Source organism: Caretta caretta, chromosome 3, assembly GCF_965140235.1.
Source record: "Caretta caretta isolate rCarCar2 chromosome 3, rCarCar1.hap1, whole genome shotgun sequence".
NCBI classification, from domain to species: domain Eukaryota; kingdom Metazoa; phylum Chordata; order Testudines; family Cheloniidae; genus Caretta; species Caretta caretta.
Window position 1 is genome coordinate 176,626,027 of NC_134208.1, and position 25,094 is coordinate 176,651,120.

Below are 25,094 nucleotides of genomic sequence, written 5' to 3' on the forward strand. Positions count from 1 at the left end.
TGGTGGGCTGCCCAAGAAGAATTTGGAGAAGTCCTTTTTTGAATTGTATTTTAGAGATTATATGCTAATACCATATTGCAAACCTTCAAAATGGTTTAATGCTTTGTGATCCTTCGTTATTGCAAGCATGAGGCCAATTCAGTTTTCCGGCCCACATTTTCAGGGCATGACTCGTGTGATTTTTATTGTTATTGCTTGATGACAAAATGTAGTTTGAGAATGGGTGCATGTAGAATGTATGTTGAAACTCTCAGAAAGTAGTATGTTCAAAAATGTGGGAAGGGAAAGTTAGTAGCTACTCTTTAAAGTGGCCGTTGTATGTAGAATCATATTGTACACAACATCCGAGGGAAGCAGATGTTTTTTTACAAACCCAGTTTGTAACTGGGAGCTATGAGCTAGTAAAATAATGTTTTGAGGAAATAAGAGGAATGAGCCTTACTTATAGTTATAATGATCGTTTCCTAGAATACCTTAAAACACTTGCTTAACAGTCACCCAATAAGATTTATTCTGGTCATTTGTACTACCTTGATGGGATTGTTATGTGCTAAAATTAATTGTAGAGCACTGAAAAATATATGGACTAGATGTTCAGCTGGTGTATATCAGTATAATTCAGTTGATTTGAGCTTTATTTGAATGACAACTCCCACTAACTTCAGTAGGGCCAGGATTTCGCTGGACAGGAACTGTAGTGCACCACACTACTGATGGTCTTGCCAGATGTATGTTTAATTGTGCATCCAAAATTAGAGACCCCCTTTGAAAAAACAGAGCTTATGTTACTCACTCTTCAGCTAAGATTTATTTGTTTTTCAGGACCTACAGTTGAGCATTTTCCAAGGTTGGAGAAGTTTGTCTTTTTATTTTTTATTTTTTTCCTATCTCTTCATTCTGTGTACTGCATTCCTTGATGCACCCACTAGTATGAGCTTGGATTATTTCTAGTTACTACTATTAGTACATCTTAACAAGCTGGAAAATTGGACAGGTAACTCCCTCCACGGTTAATAATACTTAACATTTTTATATAGTGCTTTACATCTTCAAACTGCTGTATAAACACTGACTCATTAATATTTCCAACATGCAGCATTGTAAGAATGATTAAAGAGGTTATGACAACACAGAAAATGAAGGTATGATTATAGCACAGGTAGGTATACCTGCACTAGCTTGAATCTAGCTGGCATGGATAATAGTGATAGTGAAGATGTGGCATCATGGACTTCATTGCAGGCCAGTAACCAGCATACGTAATCAGGGTCCCTTGTGGGCTTGTACTTGGGTCATTAGCCCTTACTGAAGTCTGTGTTGCCACACCTTCACTACTGTAGTTCCCCATGCTAGCTAGATTAAAACTAGCACAGGTACTTTCATTTGGTATGTAGGCATACCCAGAGAGGCTAAGTAACTCATCAAGGCAGTGGGAGAGAGTGGAGTTATAATTTTGGAGTTTCTGACTGCTGGCCCTGTGTTCAATCTGTTAGATTACTCTGCAACGCCTGTGTGTGTAAGACAATCTAGCAGTGATGTTGCTGCTTTAGATGAATGTTTTGGATTTGGGTTAAGTTAAAGTATAATTTTTCTATCCATACAAGCCATCTGTGCCATCTAAGATGGACAATCCTTTTTCTTTTTTAGCATTTAGCCATTCTATCCCCCCAAAAATCTCTCCCAGTCCCATGTCTTTCAGTAGCACTGAAAGGTGTTTCCTCATTTCTCCTCAGCTGTTCCTATATATGTAAAAAAATTCTGGGATTGTCACTCTGTGTGTCACTCTGGAGCCTATTATGCCTGTAAGTCAGTGTGAAGTGATAGAAACAACTACAAGCATGACTGAGAGCTCTATCTATTAAGAATATCACCAGGTTGAATCATCACTGGATTTTTTTCAGTCTGTTACTATCCAATTTGTAAATTCTCAGGCATTTTGACTTTGTGAACTATACCTGTGCGAAAGCAAGGCATGTGCCTATGCCATGCCAAGGGTCCTAGAACATTCTGATATCAGAGGTAGCTCAACTAATCACCACCCTTATTCTACAGCTAATTTACACAGAGCAATTTTATTGGTTGTATGAGGGAGACTGCACAGATGGAGGATTATTTGGCCCAACTGCCACTTCTGCAAACTATCCCACTCCATAGGAAAGATACAAAGTATGGCAAGAGACCATGCTGGCTGAACCAGGAGATCTTCAATTATCTGAAACTCAAAAAAGAGTTCCACAGAAAGTGGAAGGTAAGTCAAAGTATGAAGAATGAATATAAACAAATAGCACAATTATGTGAGGACAAAATTAGAAAGGCCAGGACATAAAATGAGATTAAACTAGCTAGAGACATAAAGGGTTACAGGAAAACATTCTACAAATACATTAGAAGCAAGAGAAAGACTAAGGACAGGGTAAGCCCATCATTCAATGAAGGGAGAAAACAATAACAGAAAATGTGGAAATGGCAGAAGTGCTAAATGACTTTTTTGTTTCAGTTTTCATCAAAAAGGTAGGACAAATTGGAGAAATGGTTTGAAGTAAATAGGTTGAAATTCAATAAGGACAAACGCAAAGTACTCTGCTTAGTTAATGGTTAATTAAACAGAAATTAAAGGGTATAGTGCCAAAAGTGAAATCTCTGAAAGATGCATGGAAACTTTTTAAAGACACCATAATAGAGGCTCAACTTAAATGTATACCCCAAATTAAAAAACTTAGTAAGACAACCAAAAAAGAGCCAACATGGCTAACCAACAAAGTAAAAGAAGCAGAGAAAGGCAAAAAAAAAAGGCATCCTTTAAAAAGAGGAAAATAGAAAGGAGCATAAACACTGACAAATGAAGTGTAAAAATACAAGTAAGTAGGCCAAAAAAGAATTTGAGGAACAGTTAGCCAAAGACTCAAAAAGTAGTAGCAATTTTTTTTAAGTACATCGGAAGCAGGAAGCCTGCTAAACAAGCAGTGGGACCACTGGATGATTGAGGTGCTAAGAGAGCACTCAAGGACAATAAGGCCATTCCGGAGAAACTAAATGAATTCTTTGCATTGGTCTTCACAGCTGAAGATGTGAGGGAGATTCCCAAACCTGAGCCATTCTTTATAGGTGACAGATCTGGTCCCAGATTGAGGTATCATTAGAGGAGGTTTTGGAAGAAATTGATAAATTAAACAGCAATAAGTCCCCAGGACCAGATGGTATTCATCCAAGAGTTCTGAAAGAACTCAAATGTGAAATTGCAGAACTATTAACTGTAGTCTGTAACCTACCTATCATTTAAGTCAGCTTCTGTACCAAATGACTGGAGGATAGCTAATGTGACGCCAATTTTTTAAAAGGGCTCCAGAGGTGATCCTGGCAATTACAGGCCTATAAGCCTGACTTCAGTACCGGGCAAACTGGTTGAAACTATAATAAAGAACAATATTATCAGACATATAGATGAACATAATTTGTTGAGGAAGGGTCAACATGGTTTTAGTAAAGGGAAATCATGCCTCACCAATCTACTAGAATTCTCTTAGGGGGTCAAAAAGCATGTAAATCAAGGGGATCCAGTGGATATAGTATAATTAGATTTTCAGAAAGCCTTTGACAAGGTCCCTCACCAAAGGCTCTTACACAAAGTAAGCTGCCATGGGATAAGAGGAAAGGTGCTCTCATGGATTGGTAACTGGTTAAAAGATAGGAAACAAAGGGTAGTTATAAATGGTCAGTTTTCAGAATAGAGAGAGGTAAATAGTGGTGTCCCTCAGGGGTCTGTTCTGGGACCAGTCCCATTCAACATATTCATAATGATCCAGAAAAAGGGGTAAACAGTGAGGTGACAAAATTTGCAGATGATACAAAATTACTAAAGATAGTTAAGACCCAGGCAGATTGCAAAGAGCTGCAAAAGGATCTCTCAAAACTGGGAGACTGGGCAACAAAATGGCAGTTGAAATTTAATGTTGATAAATGCAAAGTAATGCACATTGGAAAGCATAATCCCAACTATACATATAAAATGATGGGGTCTAATTTAGCTCTTACTCCATGATCTCTTTCTTGAGTGGTCATTGTGGATAGTTCTCTGAAAACATCCATTCAATATGCGGCGGCAGTCAAAAAAGTGAACAGAATGCTGGGAATAATTAAGAAAGGGATAGATAATAGAACAGAAAATATCATGTTGCCTCTATATAAATCCATGGTATGCCCACATCTTGAATACTGTGTGCAGATGTGGTCTCCCCATCTCAAAAAAGATATACTGGAATTGGAAAAGGTTCAGAAAAGGGCAGCAAAAATTATTAGGGGTATGGAATGGCTTCCGTGTGAGGAGAGATTAAGAAGACTGGGACATTTCATCTTGGAAAAGAGACGGCTAAGGGGAGATATGATTGAGGTCTATAAAATCATGACTGGTGTAGAGAAAGTAGACAAGGAAGTGTTGTTTACTACTTCTCATAACACAGGAACTAGGGGTCACCAAATGAAATTAATAGGCAGCAGGTTTAAAACAAATAAAAGGAAGTATTTCTTCACACAACACAGTCAACCTGTGGAACTCCTTGCCAGGGAATGTTGTGAAGGCCAAGACCATAACAGCGTTCAAAAAAGAACTAGATAAATTCATGGAGGATAGGTCCATGAACGACTATTAGCCAGGATGGGCAGGAATGGTGTCCCTAGCTTCTGTTTGCCAGAAGCTGGGAATGGGTGACAGGGGATGGATCACTTGATGATTACTTTTTCTGTTCATTCCCTCTGGGTCACCTGGCACTGGTCACTGTTGGAAGACAGGATACTGGGCTAGATGGACGTTTGGTCTGACCCAGTAGGGCCATTCTTATGTTCTTAATATCTGTTGAGTCAGTGTGAAGTGATGAAAACAGCTACAGAATGCCTGGGAGCTTTTTTTGTTTAGAATTTCAACACATCCAGTCATCACTGGGATTCTCCATCTGCTACTGTCTGTTCTTTAAGTTCTCAGTCATTTTGGGCTTTTTTACACACATGACTTTATGAACTATTCCTGTATGATAGGATGTACATGGGCTTTCAGCTTAATATCTTCCCATGTCTGCTTTACTGCATTATTATATCTATATAATGTTCTGCCCTCAACTCCCCCAGTCTTCAATTCGTTCTAGACCTGTAATCAGGACAGAAATACAAAGCACCCAAGTTACTGGAATATCTCTAGTGATATGCTGTTAATAACCTACATCCATTAGAAGAAACAGTTGATATTGTAAGTCCATTTATCAGAAATGATTAACTGTTCACAGTGCAAGTGTGTGTGTGTATTTCTCTCTATAAGTTGACATCTTAAAGGATGAATGGGAAACAATATAATCCCTATTGATGCAATTAAAATAACTTTAATTGAAAATGTGAAGATTTTTGAGCCAAATTCTGCTTTGCTTTATACCTAGTTCAATCCCAGAGGTATAAATGAGCACAGCCTTTGGGAACTTTTCAGTGTACGACATTTGCACTATGCACAGTGAACCTCTGGGAAAGCTCTGATCTTTGAACTTTGCGGTGGATTATGGGGGGGAGGAATCATAAGATCCTGATTTAGACCCTCCTGCTGGTTAAATATATTCAAATAGCATATTCTTTTTCTCTTAACAAGGGCCCTCTTAGGAAAACACTGGTGTACATACTTCGTAATTTCATTTTTATTATTACTTTGGGAACCCTGCAAAGCGTGCTTGCAAGAAAAGGAAAAGATTAAAAGATAGAATCATAAAATATCAGGGTTGGAAGGGACCTCAGGAGATTATCTAGTCCAACCCCCTGCTCAAAGCAGGACCAATCCCCAGTTTTTGCCCCAGATCCCTAAATGGCCCCCTCAAGGATTGAACTCACAATCCTGGGTTTAGCAGGCCAATGCTCAAACAACTGAGGTGTCCCTCCCCCCATGTTTATGTTTGCTTTTCAATGTTATTTTGGTGGGGAATCTAAGAGATATTTTTCTTACTGTTCTGGATTTCTATGCATTTCCACCAACTTTTAATATAATACCAATGTATTTTCACTGACCTGACTCCCAAACAAAAAATCTGCTTATAGGTCAGTCGTCTAATAATGATTAGGGAAGTGATTTAAAGCTAAATCACTTTAATCTACTGTAAATGTTTCACAATTTTTATTTAGAGAACAATTACCAGTTTCAGTTAGAAGTTGAAATGGTATTGGCATTATTTAATTTAATTCAATATCAATTCATTATTTTAAAATGACGGGGTAGGCACTCCTTATTTTCCATGTCACACTCTGTAAAGATTTTCCCTATTGTATGGGTCTCACCTTTGAAATAATTTATCATTGACTTTAATTGCACATTATACAATAGTACAATTTTATGCTTGGGTTGCAGTGGCAACTTCTCAAGGTTTTTAAAAAATATATGACTTTTGAACAGGAAATGTTGCCTAATATGTCTGCATTTGATCCAGTAAACATTTTTTGTTGGTAATCCATTTTTTTGGATCAAGATTTAGAAATTATGTGGCTTAAAACAAATCTAAAATAAACTATAAATATAATGTAACATCCGTTGAATTAGGTTTCACTATGTAGTGGCTAATCTTTTAATCAAACCCAACTCCTCCTTTGTGGTTTTACAGAGTTTTAGTTTAGAAAAAGGAAAACGAGGCTGGGAGGAAGCCAAGTTTCAAGCTTCAGATGACTCATCACTAATGATTGTTTCTCACAAAAAATTACAAAAAATGGTGCTCCCTGCTTGTGCTTTGATCATATGCGACTGTTCTTGGTAGGCAGATAAAAATGAAAAATGCAAAAAAATTATTATGTTTTTAGAAATATGTACTTCATGGAAAAAATAAAAGCACAGTTTGTGCTCTGTGCAACTTTAGAAACACAGGCTAGTTAGCTACAGAGTACTCATGACAATGTGTGTTGAAAATGTGGCCTAAGAGCTTTAATTTGCCTTCATCTGTCTATGTTAATGGACAGAACAAGTGCTGGAGCTGCTGTAAAACAAATCTGTTTTCCTTTTGTCTGCTGTGCTAGATAATGAAATAAAAAGCTAAATTATCGCTGATAAAAGTAATTTGCAGAAAGGCAATAATACAAATATAACAGCAGAGCTTGCCATTAGCAGTTTAAACAGATAATGTCTTCTGAGTGACTGTAGCCCACTCCTGTCCTGTTTTTACTTTGGTAGAGGCTTTTTCAGCATAAGTGTAGGGCAGTAAGACATTATTTATTCTAAAATCCCAAAGCAAACTTCCTGTATTTTAGTACTACTATTGTCCTTTTGTAGTCTTGTCTTCATATCATATTTTACTGTCAAAGGGTGTGGATGATTTGAATACAATTAGTTTGCCATAATTGGTATTAGTACCAGCTATTCTACTTAAGGAATGTGTCTGTTGTGGGGCAAGCAGTTTGAGATGATGATTTATCCTTCTGCAGTGACGTCAACTCATGCAACCTTATTATGAGGGTTGCAATATTTAATTTTTTTCCCAAAGGAAGCCCTAGCTCCTGGACTCCTGTGATTAAATGGGAATATCAGCTTTCATTTTTTTAAACGAAAGTTTTTAGCCCTTGTGGTTGCAAAGAAAAGTATTAAAATGTGGCCTGAGTGCACCCTAAAAGCTCACAAACCAGAGGGCAAATAAAAAGAACACAAAATCTATAATGTTTTTAAAAAATCTCATGTTTTTAAACCAATTTCATGATTTTGGTGAGCTTGACTCGTGATTTTTTGAATATTTAGGGCTGCTGTTGTGATTGTTACCTGTAGTGCTGCTGTGTTGCTTCTTTCATAGTATAACTGGACAGACTAATTTACTGAAATTGTTTGTAAAAAATACTCTTTTTTTAAATTGCAGTTGTGATAGTCTGCAGAGGGAACAACTGCTAAATTCTGTTTCCAGTACATAGAACTATTTTGAGTTTGCAGCCTGGAACCTAATGGACAGTGCTTGCCAGTTTGCAAATGTCAAGGACAGTTACCCTGTGACATTTTTTTTATGGTCTGTCTATGATAGTCCTTTAGAATGACTGTCCTTTCTGCAGTGCTACTGTTATTTATTACTTAATAATTGTATTGCAATAGCACCTAAAATTCTCAGTCAGGATCAGGGCTTCACTGTACTAGGCACCATACAAAAATATATGAAGACAAAGTTGCTGTCCCAAAGAGCAAGATGTCTAGCAGATTATGAAAGGTGTGGGAGAGGCACACGTTGACTGTATACAAACTTGCATATACATATATATTTGTATTATAACAGTTGTTATAAGTTAATAAAGACTAAGGTATTTAGGTGCCTACCTCTTATTGATTTCAATAGGAGTTAGGCACTTAAATATTTTTGCGGTTCTGGGCCAAATTATCAGCTATTCCTATCTGTCACACAATCTAGCTATCGCTGGTTACATGATTTCTTATAAGCACCGTGGAGCGTAGGTGGCAATTTAGACAAAATAGGGATGACTGACTTCCTATCTGATAGCAGAATTCTGCTATTATTGTAATGTTTTATTGTAAACAAATACTTTGGATTTCATGAATACCATAGGAGAGTTTCAATACCACGAATGCCATAAGAGTATTTCAAGTGTAAACATTTTCTATTGTACTTTTATGTGAAAAATACATTTGTGTTAAAATCTTTTGAGACAGTTTGTCTAATATTGTTCTGAAGTTCATTGCTGTATATTGTACTTGAATAGTGATTATTATAAATATTACAGATATGTGTCTTTCTTAAGTCATACGTGTGTATCATGTCTGCATCTGCATTCTCTGTGACATGTGTAACTCCCATTGGATCTAAGTGTTTAGGAAATGTACAAATATACGCTATAAACAACTAGGGGTTAGCTTAGTACTGGGTCTTGCAATGCAGTTTATTTAAACAAGACAAGTTTGAAAGTTTTTGGTAGATTTCATTTGGTAATGGTTTTATTTACAGTACTACTGGTAGCAAAAATAGAATCAACCTCCTTCAGAAATGCATTTGGCAGTGAAATTGCTATTAGATGTAATTACTAAGAATTGTCCTGTTGAAGTGTATAATAGCTGACCTGGGAATGAAGGTGTACTTGGAGAACAATTTATACCATATGGTACTCTGTTCCAAGGAAGCTGGCTTTTTATTCATTCACATCATCTTCATAAAACCCATTTGGCTCTGCTTAAGTAGAAAACAAATAAATAATAGCAGATTACTATTAATTATTAGTTGGTATTGTTATCTATTTGTTTAGCAGCAAAAGTGTGCTCAATGTTTTGATTTGTTCTTATCACACTGTTTTTGGTCACAAAAACCTAAATCTATTCACAGAGATAAAACAAGTCTGTGACGACAACCTGTGATTGGGGTGACAGAAATCCGGTTGCCAACATACAGTAGAAACTGTATACTGGCTTCTAATTATAAACAGGCAGGACTGTTTACAAACTGATTATTCAGGCACAAGTTTAAACTGCCATGAAAACAAAGCAAAGCTTATAAGGCCACTAGAACTGCATAGGAAGAAGGTTGTTCTTATACACTGACACACTATTTATATACTTCTATTTAAATACAGCAATGGACCTTACCAAAGACCCAAACAGAGTTCAAAACAAAGGCCAAAAAATAAAATCCAGATTACAATGGGTAAGAGTAGTAGCAGCGAGAGAGAGAGTGAGTGTGTGTGTGTAAAATATATACCTTAGAGCTATCTGGAAAATGCGCCCCCCCCCTCCCCCGCCGCAGAAAAATGTTGACTTTTTGCAAAAAAAACCCCTGAAAACTGAAAAACTTCAGCCAAAAACTGTTGAAAACTACCCCCCCCCCTTTTTTTTGGATGAACTATTGGAAAACTTTTGAGGAAAGCAGACACTTTCTTCAAAAAATTTCGTTTTGTCGATAACCTTTTTTTCCCCCAGTGGAACACTGGGTTTTCAGTCAGCCCTATACAAATTGTGTGGCCAGATCCTGAGAGTTGCTGAGCACAGGCTAAGCACCCCTACCTTCTATTGACTCCAGTGGCTCAGCAACTTCTTCGACTGTGCATCTATGATAGTATGTGCAAAGCCTGAATTGCACTTCTAGAGTATCTGCAGCTGAAAATGGCGACAGCAGGGAACCTGAGCTGTTCAAGTGGCAACAGAGATAGAGAATGGGAGGCCTAAGTTGTGTGGAGTGCTGACTAGCAAGATAGTGTCCATGTAAAGAACCAAAAAGCACCTGGAAAGAGCACAGGACTGGCAGTAAGGCTCAGATCCCAAAAGGTATTACAGGCGCCCAACTCCCATTGACTTCAGTGGGAGTTAGGCACCTAAATATCTTTGAGGATCTCATTCTAAGGCCATCTCTCCATTAATATCAGAGGGCTAGCTGTGTTAGTCTGGATCGGTAAAAGCGGCAAAGAGTCCTGTGGCACCTTATAGACTAACCGACGTATTGGAGCATAAGCTTTTGTGGGTGAATACCCACTTCGTCTGATGCATGTAGTGGAAATTTCCAGATGCAAGTATAAATATGCAAGCAAGAGTCAGGCTAGGGATAACGAGGTTAGTTCAATCAGGGGGGATGAGGCCTGACTCTTGCTTGCATATTTATACCTGCCTCTGGAAATTTCCACTACATGCATCCGACGAAGTGGGTATACACCCACGAAAGCTTATGCTCCAATACGTCTGTTAGTCTATAAGATGCCACAGGACTCTTTGCCACTACTCCATTAATAGGTGATCTGAGTAGCATCACTAAGTGAGCTGTAGCTCACGAAAGCTTATGCTCAAATAAATTTGTTGGTTTCTAAGGTGCCACAAGTACTCCTTTTCTTTTTGCGAATACAGACTAACACGGCTGCTACTCTGAAACCTGTCATTATGCAAGGCACTGAATTTAGCCATATGGAGTGGAAATCTATCAACTTCATGAAAAAACTCATACAGATACAGACAGACATCATCTTCCTTTCCAAATGCAAACAGATGGACATCATACCAAAAGGACTGAAGGTAAAAAATCCATTACAATCTACATACCACACAGACTATGCTGACAGCTTGTGCCACACGCTCTCAAAGAAACTGCGGAACCACCTGATCAACATTCTCTACAACAAACAGGGAAAGATTAAGAATGAGCTCTCAAAACTGGATACTCTCATAAAAAACAATCTTCCACACAAACTTCCTCGTGGCTAGACTTTACAAAAACTAGACAAGCCATTTACAATGCACACTTTGCTTCTCTACAAAAGAAAAAGGACACTAAACTATCTAAACTACTACATACCACAAGGGGTCACAACAGTGGTTCCCTTAACTCACCCAGCAATATTGTTAATCTATCCAACTATACTCTTAGGACAGATTCTTCTGCTGGGCTATCTCGGGGCCTCTCCTTCTGCCCCTCCACCCCCACGAACATGATACAGTTCTGTGGTGACCTAGAATCCTATTTTCGACACCTCTGACTCAAGGAATATTTCCAACACACCTCTGAACAACGTACTAACCCACAGAGAGCTTCCTACCAAGACTACAAAAAGAAGGACTCTGGGTGGACTCCTCCTGAAGGTCGAAACAACAGACTGGATTTCTACATAGAGTGCTTCCGCCGATGTGCACGGGCTGAAATTGTGGAAAAGCAGCATCACTTGCCCTATAACCTCAGCCGTGCAGAACACAATGCCACCCACAGCCTCAGAAACAACTCTGACATCATAATCAAAAAGGCTGACAAAGGAGGTGCTGTCGTCATCATGAATAGGTCGGAATATGAACAAGAGGCTGCTCGGCAGCTCTCCAACACCACTTTCTACAAGACATTACCCTCTGATCCCACTGAGGGTTACCAAAAGAAACTACAGCATTTGTTCAAGAAACTCCTTGAAAAAGCACAAGAACAAATCTGCACAGACACACCCCTAGAACCCCGACCTGGGGTATTCTGTCTGCTATCCAAGATCCATAAACCTGGAAATCCTGGATGCCCCATCATCTCAGGCATTGGCACCCTGACAGGAGGATTGTCTGGCTATGTAGACTTTCCTCTTCAGGCCCTACGCTACCAGCACTCCCAGCTATCTTCGAGACACCACTGACTTCCTGAGGAAACTACAATCCATCGGTGATCTTCCTGAAAACACCATCCTGGCCACTATGGATGTAGAAGCCCTCTACACCAACATTCCACACAAAGATGGACTACAAGCCATCAGGAACAGTATCCCCGATAATGTCGCGGCAAACCTGGTGGCTGAACTTTGTGACTTTGTCCTCACCCATAACTATTTCACATTTGGGGACAATGTATACCTTAAATCAGCAGCACTGCTGTGGGTACCTGCATGGCCCCACAGTATGCCAACATTTTTATGGCTGATTTAGAACAACGCTTCCTCAGCTCTCGTCCCCTAATGCCCCTACTCTACTTGCGCTACATTGATGACATCTTCATCATCTGACCCATGGAAAAGAAGCCCCTGAGGAATTCCACCATGATTTCAACAATTTCCATCCCACCATCAACCTCAGCCTGGACCAGTCCACACAAGAGATCCACTTCCTGGACACTACGGTGCTAATAAGCGATGGTCACATAAACACCACCCTATACCGGAAACCTACTGACTGCTATTCCTACCTACATGCCTCCAGCTTTCATCCAGACTACACCACATGATTCATTATCTACAGCCAAGCTCTACGGTACAACCGCATTTGCTCCAACCCCTCAGACAGAGACAGACACCTACAAGATCTCTATCAAGCATTCTTACAACTACAATACCCACCTGCTGAAGTGAAGAAACAGATTGACAGAGCCAGAAGAGTACCCAGAAGTCACCTACTACAGGACAGGCCCAACAAAGAAAATAACAGAACGCCACTAGCCGTCACCTTCAGCCCCCAACTAAAACCTCTCCAACGCATCATCAAGGATCTACAACCTATCCTGAAGGACGACCCATCACTCTCACAGATCTTGGGAGGCAGGCCAGTCCTTGCTTACAGACAGCCCCCCAACCTGAAGCAAATACTCGCCAGCAACCACACACCACACAACAGAACCACTAACCCAGGAACCTATCCTTGCAACAAAGCCCGTTGCCAACTGTGCCCACATATCTATTAAGGAGACATCATCATAGGGCCTAATCACATCAGCCACACCATCAGAGGCTCGTTCATTTGCACATCTACCAATGTGATATATGCCATCATGTGCCAGCAATGCCCCAATGCCATGTACATTGGTCAAACTGGACAGTCTCTACGTAAAAGAATAAATGGACACAAATCAGACGTCAAGAATCATAACATTCAAAAACCAGTCGGAGAACACTTCAATCTCTCTGATCACTTGATTACAGACCTAAAAGTGGCAATACTTCGACAAAAAAACTTCAAAAACAGACTCCAACGAAAGACTGCTGAATTGGAATTAATTTGCAAACTGGATACAATTAACTTAGGCTTGAGTAGAGACTGGGAGTGGATGGGTCATTACACAAAGTAAAACTATTTCCCCATGTTTATCCCCCCCTCCACCCCCCACTGTTCCTCAGATGTACTTGTCAACTGCTGGAAATGGCCCACCTTAATTATCACTACAAAAGGTTCCCCCTCCTCCACTCTCCTCCTGGTAATAGCTCACCTTAAGTGATCACTCTGGTTACAGTGTGTATGATAACACCCATTGTTTTATGTTCTCTATGTATATAAATCTCCCCACTGTATTTTCCACTGAATGCATCCGATGAAGTGAGCTGTAGCTCACGAAAGCTTATGCTCAAATAAATTGGTTAGTCTCTAAGGTGCCACAATTACTCCTTTTCTTTTTGCGAATACAGACTAACACGGCTGCTACTCTGAAACTAGAGCTACTGGCAGTATGCAGAGTTTGGGACTAACTGGGTCTGGTAAACAAAAAGAAGTGATCCTTCTGCCCCTTCTACCACCTGAGCATGTTGTTTGACCTTGCAAAAGGGAAAATATGCCTGTCTCAATAAAGGGTGAGTTAAAACTAGTTACTGGTTTGACAATTTGGGAGAATCTTAAATCATTGCTTTAGGAAGAGGGTCTGCCCTATTAAGGCAGTTTGTAGCTTGCTGAGGGCAGGTCTGCACTTAAAAACCTGCAGCAACGCCACTGTAGTGCATTAGTGAAGACAATACCTATGCCGACAGGAAAGCTTCTTCCGTTGGCATAGTTAATCCACCTTTCTGAGAGGCGGTTGCTATGTGGGCAGGAGAAGCTCTCCAGTTGACAATAGCGCTGTCTACACCAGGAGTTAGGTCAGTATAAATACATTTCTCAGGGGGTATGAATTTTTCACTTCCCTGAGCAATGTAGTTATACCGATATAATTTTGTAGTGTAGACCTAGCCTAAGAATCTAATGGTCAAGGCCTTATTCCATAGTAACTAGTCTACATTATTTTGACACTCTCATTATTGGTCCTGTGAGAGAAAAAATCCAAACCTTCAGAATGAGGCAAGACATCTCACCATGACTACAAGTTTAGTAGGGTGGGGAGCTCCCAGAGGATGCAGATGGTGTAGAGTAAATATTCCAGCTCTTCAGATTGTCTGCATAGTATTTTGTTGAGGTGTACACATGGCTCTTGGGATGATCACCTCACCTGGATTCTTTCATATGCTCTTACTTCGCCATCAGACAAGGGCTGCAAATATTCTAATGCCTGATTAAATTTCAGATTTTGTTCTTGCTCTCCTTTGCTTCTTCTGATCCTAGTTGGGTGTGAGCATGAGTATTCCATCTGGATTGTTTGCACTGAACTGTTTAGGTGTGCAGGCAAGAGCAATATATACTAAGTTTGATTTCAAGAATAAGCTTTCTCCTAGCATTTCTCTTTCTGAGCTACTATTTTATAAACTAAGTATGCAAGAAAAATCAAGTGAGATTTTTTATGGATAACTGTGGAGACTGAGGTCCATAGGAAAAGCACAGCCTGGGCAGTGGAAATGCCAGTATACCTGCCAGTGTGCCTCAACCCTGTGGGGGACCATTAGTGTGTATTTCTTGACATTTCAATCCGTGGCCTCTCCAGACAGTCAGTTGAATTGCCAACTTTGGTGTGGGTGGTGGTTACTTTGTGAAAGGACGAACAAAGCACAAAATAGATGCCAGATGACAACAGGCTTTTCAGTCACTACTAATATGGGCTGGATTGATCCACTACTATCCTTTCCTATCCTGAATATCTTGTCTGTGGAAATTTCTTGACAGTTACTATGGCAGCGAGTATGAGTGAATGGTATAAATCTGAGGGCACCAAAATTTAAAGCAACATTTGGTATTTGCTGCCACGTGTATGGAGGAAGGAGAAGGAAATTCCTTCCATCTGGTTTGGCAGTGTGGACACGCACTGTATTTTCAAAGAAGAATTGATGTTTCTTCGTTCACAGGGTTAGACCCATTGTAAGTCACTTTGTTTCTAATCTGTCTTGTGTGTCTTGTCTTTTTTCTGTCCTCTGTTCGGAGTTCAACTTGCACTCTGGTTTGTAATCCTGTGGTCCTTTTATATTTAACCTGGAGTTCATGCCTCTAAATTATCATTTTAAATAGGCCCATTGAAATGAGAGCATTTGTATGGAAAAGCCCACTGGTCCAGAATCTAGGATGGACACTGAAAGCTGTTCAACACTGGGCCATCATATTTTCCTGTCCAATATTTGAATGTCTTCCAAGAAACCTGTGGTTTTTTTTTTTCCCCTTGTAGGAGTATTTAAAAGAGGGAAAAAGGTGAAGTACCAGTGTGCTAAAAATAAGGGGAAATGCAAAATCTTAAGGAACTTAAGCAAAGAAAAATTCTGGTTTGATAAGCAAGAGGAAAAGTAAAGTGTCTGCTAAATGGACCTGACACTTGAAAGATGACTGTAAATCATTCTCCTCATAAAGCTGTCATTATCACAGAGATACCGGGTTAGTGTGTCCTTGTTTTTTGTTTTTGTTTTAAAATAAATCATATGCTGTGGTCATAATGAATGAAATTAATCTCTGTGCAGAGCCCTAGCACAGGGCCTATATACCATGTATGTGATGTTTCGGGGTCTTAATTGAAAATTTAGTAGTATATTGAGTTTTGCTGTCCCTTTGCACAGGGACGAATTTCACCCAGTGTGCTTTCCAAAAGAGTTTTTTCCTCCCTTAAGGATATTAATTGTTCAGTTTGTTAAGCTGAACAGTAAGATTGCTTTTATCTTTATTTCTGTGAATGTTATAAACAGTTTATTGAGACAATCTGTGAATCTCTTCAATATTTAGATGCACTATAAAAGATGCTACAGAGTTGTTACACTTTTGACAGGCATTCTCATGGAGGTATGAAAAAGGCTGATAAAATGAGAAAACAAAACTTTAAATACTTAACCTCTATTAAGTAGATATTGTTGGAAAAATGTTCTGGCAGGTCGTCCAGTTCTGCTATCAAATCTTCTGTTGTTGTTTCTTTAAAATCTCTAGTGATAATCTTAAAATGCTTTTTAAAAATAATTTCTGTTTGAAAAGCTAACATAAAAGTGCAACGTATGGAGGAAATGCTAACAAAAATGTGGAGGAACAGTTTGTGCTTTTTATGTATTGTGGGGGCTTATTTCAATAATGCTGAAAAATAAGTGAAATGAAAGGATGGAACTTTTTAATATATAATAGTTTGTTTTTCTGAGGTGTTTTATTCATTAAATATTCATTTAGCGAAAACTACATTTTAAGCTTCTAAGAAAAGTGGAGTTTATACATATATTAAGTAGAATCTACTACTGTGCATTTGATCATTTTATGAAATTGTTACTGAAACACATTGAATAATGCAAATCAGCTTTGTAAAAATCAAAGAGCTCAGAATTCCATCTCTTTCACTGTTGGCATATCAGTATGTGCCAGTGTTGAAGGACTTAAGCAAATATTTCTTCATCTAAAAGAGAGAGACTTTTCATTTTGTTTCTGTTTTATAAGCTGTAAAAATATAGTTTTTTGTAAGTAATGTCTTCTCTAGCAGCTGCAGCCTGTTCTGTACAGCATAGTTAACTGCACCATTATTTGAATATAATTCAGTAATATTACATCAGTCCCAGCAGTGTTACTTTTGGATTTAGCTTGTATCACAATGTGTACAGTATGCTCTTTATATGCATGAAGTTGAAAATTCCTTTGCACTTCCATTTCAAACAGGAGCTGTGGTGCTGTTATTTCTCAGTATATCCCATCTTAGGTCTCTGTAATATCCCAGTGGAGACTCCTCATGAAAAAACAATTATTTTTGGCACCGCATGTACTTTCTCTAACCTTATTATTTTTCTTCTTTCCTTGCCGTTTCTCTTGAGAAGCAGTAGTTTTTGGAACGACCATTCAGGCCAGCTGATTAAATAAATAAATAAATTTATCAAAGAACAAGAGAAAATAAAAGTTTTTATATATATTTTTCCCACCAAGACCACTGCTATCAAAGGAAAGGAGGCCCATGGGATGCCTGCAAAACTGTATGTGCAGTCTCTGTGACTCCATGTGAATAGGAACATTGGTCCTTTTCTTGGAGCTACTTTCTGCTCTGGATGCATAACTGTGTGTGTTTGTGTGTGTGTGTGTGTGTAGATGTGCAACTGTGTGCACCTTTCTGTGTGTGGATCTCAGGCTTTCTGTTTGAAGTTTGGCAGTTACACAAATTAGAACTGAAATAATTTAAACACAAAAGAACTAGGGCCAGATGCCCACCAAGTGCAAAAAGGAGTAGCTGTGCAGTTTTACCCCAGCTGAGGATCTAGGCCATTATCGAGGCTCATCCCCCTGCTCTGCCCCTTCCCCCAAAGCCCACCCCTTATCCACCTCTTCCCCAGGCCTCTCCTCTGCCCCACCCTTCTGCTATGGGGCTGGGCTGGGAGCTGCTGTAGATTGACAGGGAGCCTGCCAGCCGGTAGGAGGTAGCCTCGGCTGAGTACGGGCAAGTGGGGGTTAATGACTCAGTGCCTCTCCCTGCCTCGTGGTAACCGGACTTTTGGTGTTGGGTCAGTACATCTAACTGGACACTGCCAGGTCCTCTTTTCGACTGGACTTTCCAATCGAAAACTGAGCATCTGGCAACCCTACCTGCAGAGGAACATAACAATAAACAAATTTACAGGCAGAAGACTTTGCACAAATTCTATTACATAATATGGGCTTAATTGTAATTTACATCCAATTTGAGACCTCTTTAAACTTCCAGGGTGGTGTAAATGGGCTTTAGTGTAAATGAGAGTCAGGCTCTAAATGTAAATATGTGCTCTGTGGTTTATTTAGCATTAGCAAATGAAGGCTCAAAACGAAATGGTTGCAAAATATTAATCCCTACTGGCTGTTGCATACAACAGAAATAAATTAAGTAAAACTCTCCCATCTCTGACGCAATGGTATGACAGCCATGCTGCTCTGTGAGACCAGAATTCTTGAGTAAAGTCAGGTGTTTGCTTCTGGTATCAGTGGAACCTAAGTAATGCAGCATGCTTGGTCTGCAGGGCCGAGAAAGAGCAGGAAGGTGCCAAAACAAAGTGTGTATATGGCTCCTCTGCAGCTGGCCACCATTTGGTTGGAGTGGCTTTAAAAGCTTCCAAGAAGATTGCACAGTCTCTTCCATCTGGAGGACAAATGTTCCAATGGTGTCAGTAGCTGGAGAGGGGGGGAAAACGGCCTTCTTAGAGTATAGCTACACTTAAACAGCTACAGTGGTGCTGCTGCAGAGCTTCAGTGTAGACCCTTCCTACACAGATAGGAGGGGTTTCTCCCACTGGTGTTGGTAATCCACCTCCAGGAGAGGCGGTAGCTACTTCGATGGAAGAATTTGTCTGCCAGTCTAACGCTGTCTACACTGCGGCAGTATTATCGCCTAGGTCTAGGGTGGCAAATTTGCAGGGACGGCAAATTTATAATAGCAGCATTTTTGTAATCGCAGCCTCAGTGACGCCACGATACTACCAATCATAGCGCGTATGGAAACCACCCATGACGGCACAAAGCCATTTAGTTGGCATACTCGCGAGAACCCTAAACGTTAATAATATGATCGGAAGGAAGAAGTGAAGCGGTTTTCAGTTAAAAAAAAATGCTCTGATAGCAAAAATGCGCAAAATGTATCAGTTAGTGCCAACAGTAAGATAGAAAAAATAGTTGAAAGTAGTAGTGAAGTAAAAAGTGAAAATACTGGTGTTGGTATTGAAAATATTGATGTGATTAAAATACATACTGAAACTAATGAAGAAATTCCGGCTGTGGTTAGTGTTGAAGAAAATGCTTCAAATATTAGCCTGTCAGAGACTACCAGGAATCATGACGATCTGGGTATCTTTGACAATACTGCAGAGATTTGCGAATCATGTCCATCAGAAATTCAATCTGACATTGAAATATCTACCATAAGTGACGACCCGGCCCAATGGATATTGAACAATGCTACAATTGAGTATATATCAATGCATGGTACTAAACAAAATATCGATAGTGATTTTACTAACTCAAAAAGACAATATACTTATAAAATGCATGTTCTAACAAACAATGTGTTCAAATGACATCTCTTAAACCGTGAAATAAAGCCACGGCAATATCTTGTATATTCGGAGAGCAAAGGAGCCGTGTTTTGTGCCCCATGTCGATTATTCGGAGGGATCTCTAGTCTGGCAACGAGTGTATACCATGACTGGAAAAACATATCAGCTCGACTACATGGACATGAAAGTGCAACTGAACATAAAGTGTGTGCACTGACAATGGTGAAGAGAGGCAAATTATCCAGAAGAATTGGTACGAATTTAAAATTTCAAATGGAAGAAGAAATTATTTATTGGAGAAATGTGTTGAAGAGGATTGTAGCAGTGGTAAAGAAACTTTCAAGCAGAGGACTTGCATTTAGAGGTAAAGTGGAAAAATTTGGATCAACTTATAAGGGCAGTTACGCGATGACCCTTGAGCTTGTCGCAGAGTTTGATCCATTTTTAGCATATCACATTGCATGTTACGGGAAATGAAGGTCGAGGTAACGTATCTTATCTTTCATCCTATATATGTAATGAATTTATAAAATTAATGGTTTCAAATGTGATCTCAAATATTATTAAAGAAATAAAAGAAGCCAAATATTTCTTGATAAGCATTGACTCAACCCCCAACCCATCTCATGTTGATCAATTGGCTTTTATACTGAGATATGTAAACGATGATGGCATACCAGTAGAGAGGTTCCTTTGTTTTTTACCAAATACTGGCCACAAATCAGAACAGTTAGCTGATGCTGTACTTTCAACTTTGAATTGTTATGGATTAGATATCTCAAACTGCCGTGGCCAGTCATACAACAATGCCACTAACATGTCTGGTGTATATAGCGGGTTGCAAGGAAGAATAAAGAATATAAATCCTTTTGCTGTGTATGTGCCTTGCTCTGCGCATTCTTTAAATCTGGTTGGAGTATGTGCAGCAGAAAGTTGTCAAGAAGCATCTTCATTTTTCTCAACTGTCCAACGTCTTTATTCATTTTTTTCTGCCTCTACTCACCGGTGGGAGATATTACTATCTAATTTGAAGCCAGTCTGTAAAGTAATAAAAAGACTTTCTGAGACTTGATGGTCATCTTGAGTGGAAGCTTGTCATAATTTGAGTGAAAACTGGAATGCCATAATCAAAGCCTTAAATACAATAAAGGAAGATGCTACTGAGAAACTTGTTACATGTAATGAAGCTGCAGGCCTGCAGCGAAAACTCGATCAACTTGAGGCAGCTTTTATGGCTGTATTTTGGAGCTCACTCTTGGATTGATTTCATATAACTAGCCAAAAACTGCAAAATGTTAATATTGATATACAGACAGTTGTAGAAATCTACAACTCACTAATCGGATACATTAACTCTATACGGGACTTGTTTGATATGTATGAAGAGAAAGCCAAAGAAAAATCTGAAATTGAAGATTACGAATTTGACACAAGGTGAAAAAGAAAGCGTAAACTTCAATCTGATGAGACACGCAAAGGTGACGTGGAAATGTGTGGTAGAGATAAATTTAAAGTAGATACCTTTTTAACAATACTAGACCTTGTATGCTCCAAATTAAAACACAGAAGTAATGTGTATCAAGAAATGTATGGCAGATTTCAGTTTCTCGCTAACATTACCAATACTTCAACAACAGTTATAACAGTTCACGCTAACAAATTACAGCTATGCTACCAAGGAGATTTAGAAAAATCATTCATGAATGAGTGTCTACATTTTCGATCATATTTGGAAGGTGTCGAAATTCCTGAAAATGAAAATAAGTCAATTTTAAGATACTGCAGCCTTCTTCGAAATTGAAACATTCATTCCCTGTATCCAAATATTGATATTGCCTTCCGAATGTTCGTTTGCATACTGCTACAAACTGTTCAGCGGAATTATCATTTTTGGCATTAAAAAGGGTGAAAAACTATTTGAGCGCTAATCTCAGTGAAGAAAAATTAAACTCCCTTTCTCTCCTGACAACTGAAAAGAATCTAACAATTTCTCTGGATTATACAGAATTAATTAATAAGTTCGCCGCTTAAAGGCATAAACAAATGTAACTACTTACTACTCTCATACTTCTATTTCTTGTATCTACATAAAATAAATATTTGATATACAGCGGAGCCCCGCTTGAACACGGGGTTTTGGATCCTTGCACGTTCCGTGCTGTAAGCGAAATTGTGCTATACAGATGTGCGTTCAAGTGAGGGTCTGCTGTACTTGTAATTTTATTTATAATAAAACTTGTAAATTTTCAATTATTTTAATGATATTTACATTCATTTTAGTTCAAACGAATTTGTAAAAAAGCTAAAACAAGTTCATATGGGGCTGGGGGCGACAATTATTTCAGGGCCTAGGGGCGGCAAAATCATTAATCTGCCACTGCTACACTGTGGGATAAATTGGCTTAGCTATATCTCTTGGGATATGGATTTTGCACACTCCTGATTGCTTTAACTGTGCTGATATAAGTTCCTAGTGTAGTCTCTGGTGACTGAGGAGTCTCTGAAGATAAAAACATTATTAGCACTGAAATGTCAGTAGAAGTCAATGGAGCTAGTCTCATTTACACCCGCTGCGGATCTCGCCAAGTATTTATTGACAGTTACCTTATATTGTTATCTGACACATCCACTCAGAATAGGATCCGTCTCTGGAAACTGGCAAATGTTGAGCCTATAGCCACTTCTTATTTCAGTTTTGTTGTATCTAAAATGTTTTGCTTCTGATGTCACTATTTGATCTATATCATAACTGCATGTGTTTGCATAATAGCATGGCCCAGGCTATTTCTACCTGTGTGTTTATATGGTATTGATTTCAGAAGGCTTGCATGGCTATAAGTGTGGACAGAATTTGACCCTCTGAATTTAATAGAGTATGATTAGGAACGGTTTGTTTGCTTGCTGTTTTTTACATGATACAATGTTTCATAAGCCTGGTCTACACTAAAAAGTTAGGTCAAAGGAAGCTGCCTTAAGTCAACCTGTTAATGTAGTGGTTTGAGCATTGGCCTGCTAAACCAAGGGTTGTGAGTTCAATCCTTGAGGGGGCCATTTAGGGATCTGGGGCAAAAATTGGGGATTGGTCCTGCTTCAAGCAGGGGGTTGGACTAGATGACCTCCTGAGGTCCCTTCCAACCCTAACCTTCTATGATTCTATGATTCTATGCATCTACACTACCGGGTCCTTTACATTGACCTGAGTTGCCTCTGATGTTGACTTATGTAATCCACCTCTGAGAGCGGCGTATTGCTTAGTTCGATTTTCATGGGTGGACTGTGAGGTAGGGAAGACGCAGTGTTGTGTAATTTGACTTAATTGGCCTCCAGGTCGTATCCCACAATGCTCATCTGTGACCGCTCTGGAGAGCATTCTCAACTCTGCTGCACTGCAGCCAGGTACACAGGAAACAGCCCCTCCCCTGCTATAGCCCCGGAAAATTTTGATTTCCCATTTCCTGTTTGATCAGCATTGGGACCATGCCAGCTTGAGCACAGCTGATCATGGAGACTACATGCCCCTAATGTGCTCCCGCCTGGTCTGCACAGGAGGTGATGGATCTCACTGCTGTGTGGGGAGAAGAGTCTGTGCAGGCAGAGCTCCGATCCAGCAGAAGAAACGCTGACATCGATGCGAAGATTGCTTATGAAATGGGGGAGAAGGGCTACACAAGGAACACACAGCAGTGCCATGTGAAAATAAAAGAACTTCACCAAGCATACCAGAAGGCAAAGGAGGCAAACAGTCGTTCTGGTGCTGAACCCCACACGTGCCGGTTCTACAACAAGTTGCATGCGATTCTCGGGGGTGACACTTCCAGCACCCCACAAGCAGTGTGGACACCTCTGAGGGGTGTGTGCCTAGGGACAACAAGGAGGATGATATGGTGGATAAGGAAGAGGAGGAGGAGGAGGAGAATGGGCGACAGTTGAGCGGTGGATCCATTCTCCGAGAGCCAGGAAATTATTTTTAACCCTGGAGCCCTGAGGGTCACAGTGCTGGGAAAGTCACCTCTGGGGAGTCTACAGTTACAATGAAAACCCAGTTAAACTTTAGCGGGCGCACACACATTCGGTGGTACTCCATGTTTACTGTGAAGAAAAAGCGAGGTGCTGTGGCTCTCTGCTTACAAGAGGCCGCTTCAGCTACGCAGAGGGCAGCCCAGGAATCCCCCATGGATATCGCTAGGAAACTTTCCTGGAGGTAGTACTCTGCAATCCTTTGCAGAAGGTTTCTGGGCAGGGCAGTCTTATTTCTTCCACCAAGGTAGGACACTTTCCCACCCCGCTCCTGAATTAATTCTTCTGGCATCATTGCAGTGCACAGCATAGCAGCATAAGGACTGGGTCTATACCCAGACACTTGCAGCGTCTCCTTTCTTTCCGCCTCTGGTACCCCTAGGAGACAAATATCACATAGGGTCGCTTAGGGGAAACAGGGGAAGTTCTCATTAAAAGTGCTCTTACATGGAAAAAAAAAAGGGCATGTAGACCCACACCATCCCCCCACATTCTGGATCGCCAGACCATGCGGCCGCTAATGTGCCTTTACTGTGCTCGGCGTAGGTCAGCAAGTAGTTTAAAGTGGCTAATAGGGAACTGGGGCCCGATATGAGAGATTACGCATTTGGAAGTGAAAACGTCCCGCTCCCCACCTGTAAACAGCTTCCCGTCGTGCTATGGGGAAGGGCCATTGTTTGACTAGCTACCTTTGCTCTTGACATGAGTCTGCCATAAATTTCATTAAAAGTGTGGTCACCCATGACCCAGGAGGGCCTACTCACCATGGCTGGAGCAGCAAAATGGCACAGTGAATGGTTACAGATTCTGATTATGTTATGGCTTGCACCTAGTATAATAAGGTGGGTTTTTTTCTATGAAAACGGCCTTGCTTTGGAAACATTTTATTCGTGTACAATGGCTCCTTTATTTTTTTTCCCCATGACTGACAGCTGGAAATGTCCTTCAGCGTGTCATCCACATCTGAAAGCAGACTTTCACTGATTAGAAGGAGAAGAAAGAGAACGTGGGAAGACATGTTTACTGAGATAATGAACGCCTCTGGGACAGCTGACCCAGAGTTGAGAGCGTGGAGGATTTCACTGTCCGAGGAGTTCGACATGGACATGGAAAGCAGGAAAGCTTCCAATGAGCGAGAGTGTGCGGTGCAGGATGAGATGCTTTGGATTATGAGGGACCAAGAAGACATGTTGAGGCATCTGGTTGAACTGCAGGAACAGAAGCAGGAGGGTAAAGTCCCTCTGCAGACCTGCTGGACAGTCAGCCAGCATCGCCTGGTACAGAATCAGCCTCCCCCAAGTGTTCCAGGAGGCATGGGTGAAAAGTCCATTATCCCTTTCACTTAACGCAGGGGGAGGGTTCAAGGAACAGAAGGTGCCCATTCACAGACCTTTGATGGTCTGGAATGCGTTGTTACGTTACACAGCTGAAAATGTTTCTCCCGTTCCAACTTTACAACCCCTTTTCCCCAAGGTCACCTTTTTTTTTTTCTGTTCTGCCTCTTTATTTATGTTTGTTAAATAAAGTAAATGGATTCGAGAAATAAATGTTCTTTATTG

General features: G+C 40.0%; 1 protein-coding gene across 4 annotated transcripts in view; it reads left to right on the forward strand.

Moving 5' to 3' along the window:
- Nucleotides 1-25,094, forward strand: part of EPAS1 (endothelial PAS domain protein 1) — a 151,139-nt gene that overhangs the window by 38,918 nt on the left and 87,127 nt on the right. The window contains exon 1 of one of the 4 annotated variants that reach the window (XM_048842935.2): nt 2,087-2,248. The exons of the other annotated variants lie outside the window; for them this stretch is intronic. Within the exon in view, the coding sequence (XP_048698892.1) occupies nt 2,102-2,248 (147 nt within the window). The 5' untranslated portion in view covers nt 2,087-2,101. Of the gene's footprint in view, nt 1-2,086; nt 2,249-25,094 lie in introns of those variants that run through there. 4 annotated transcript variants of the gene reach the window in all.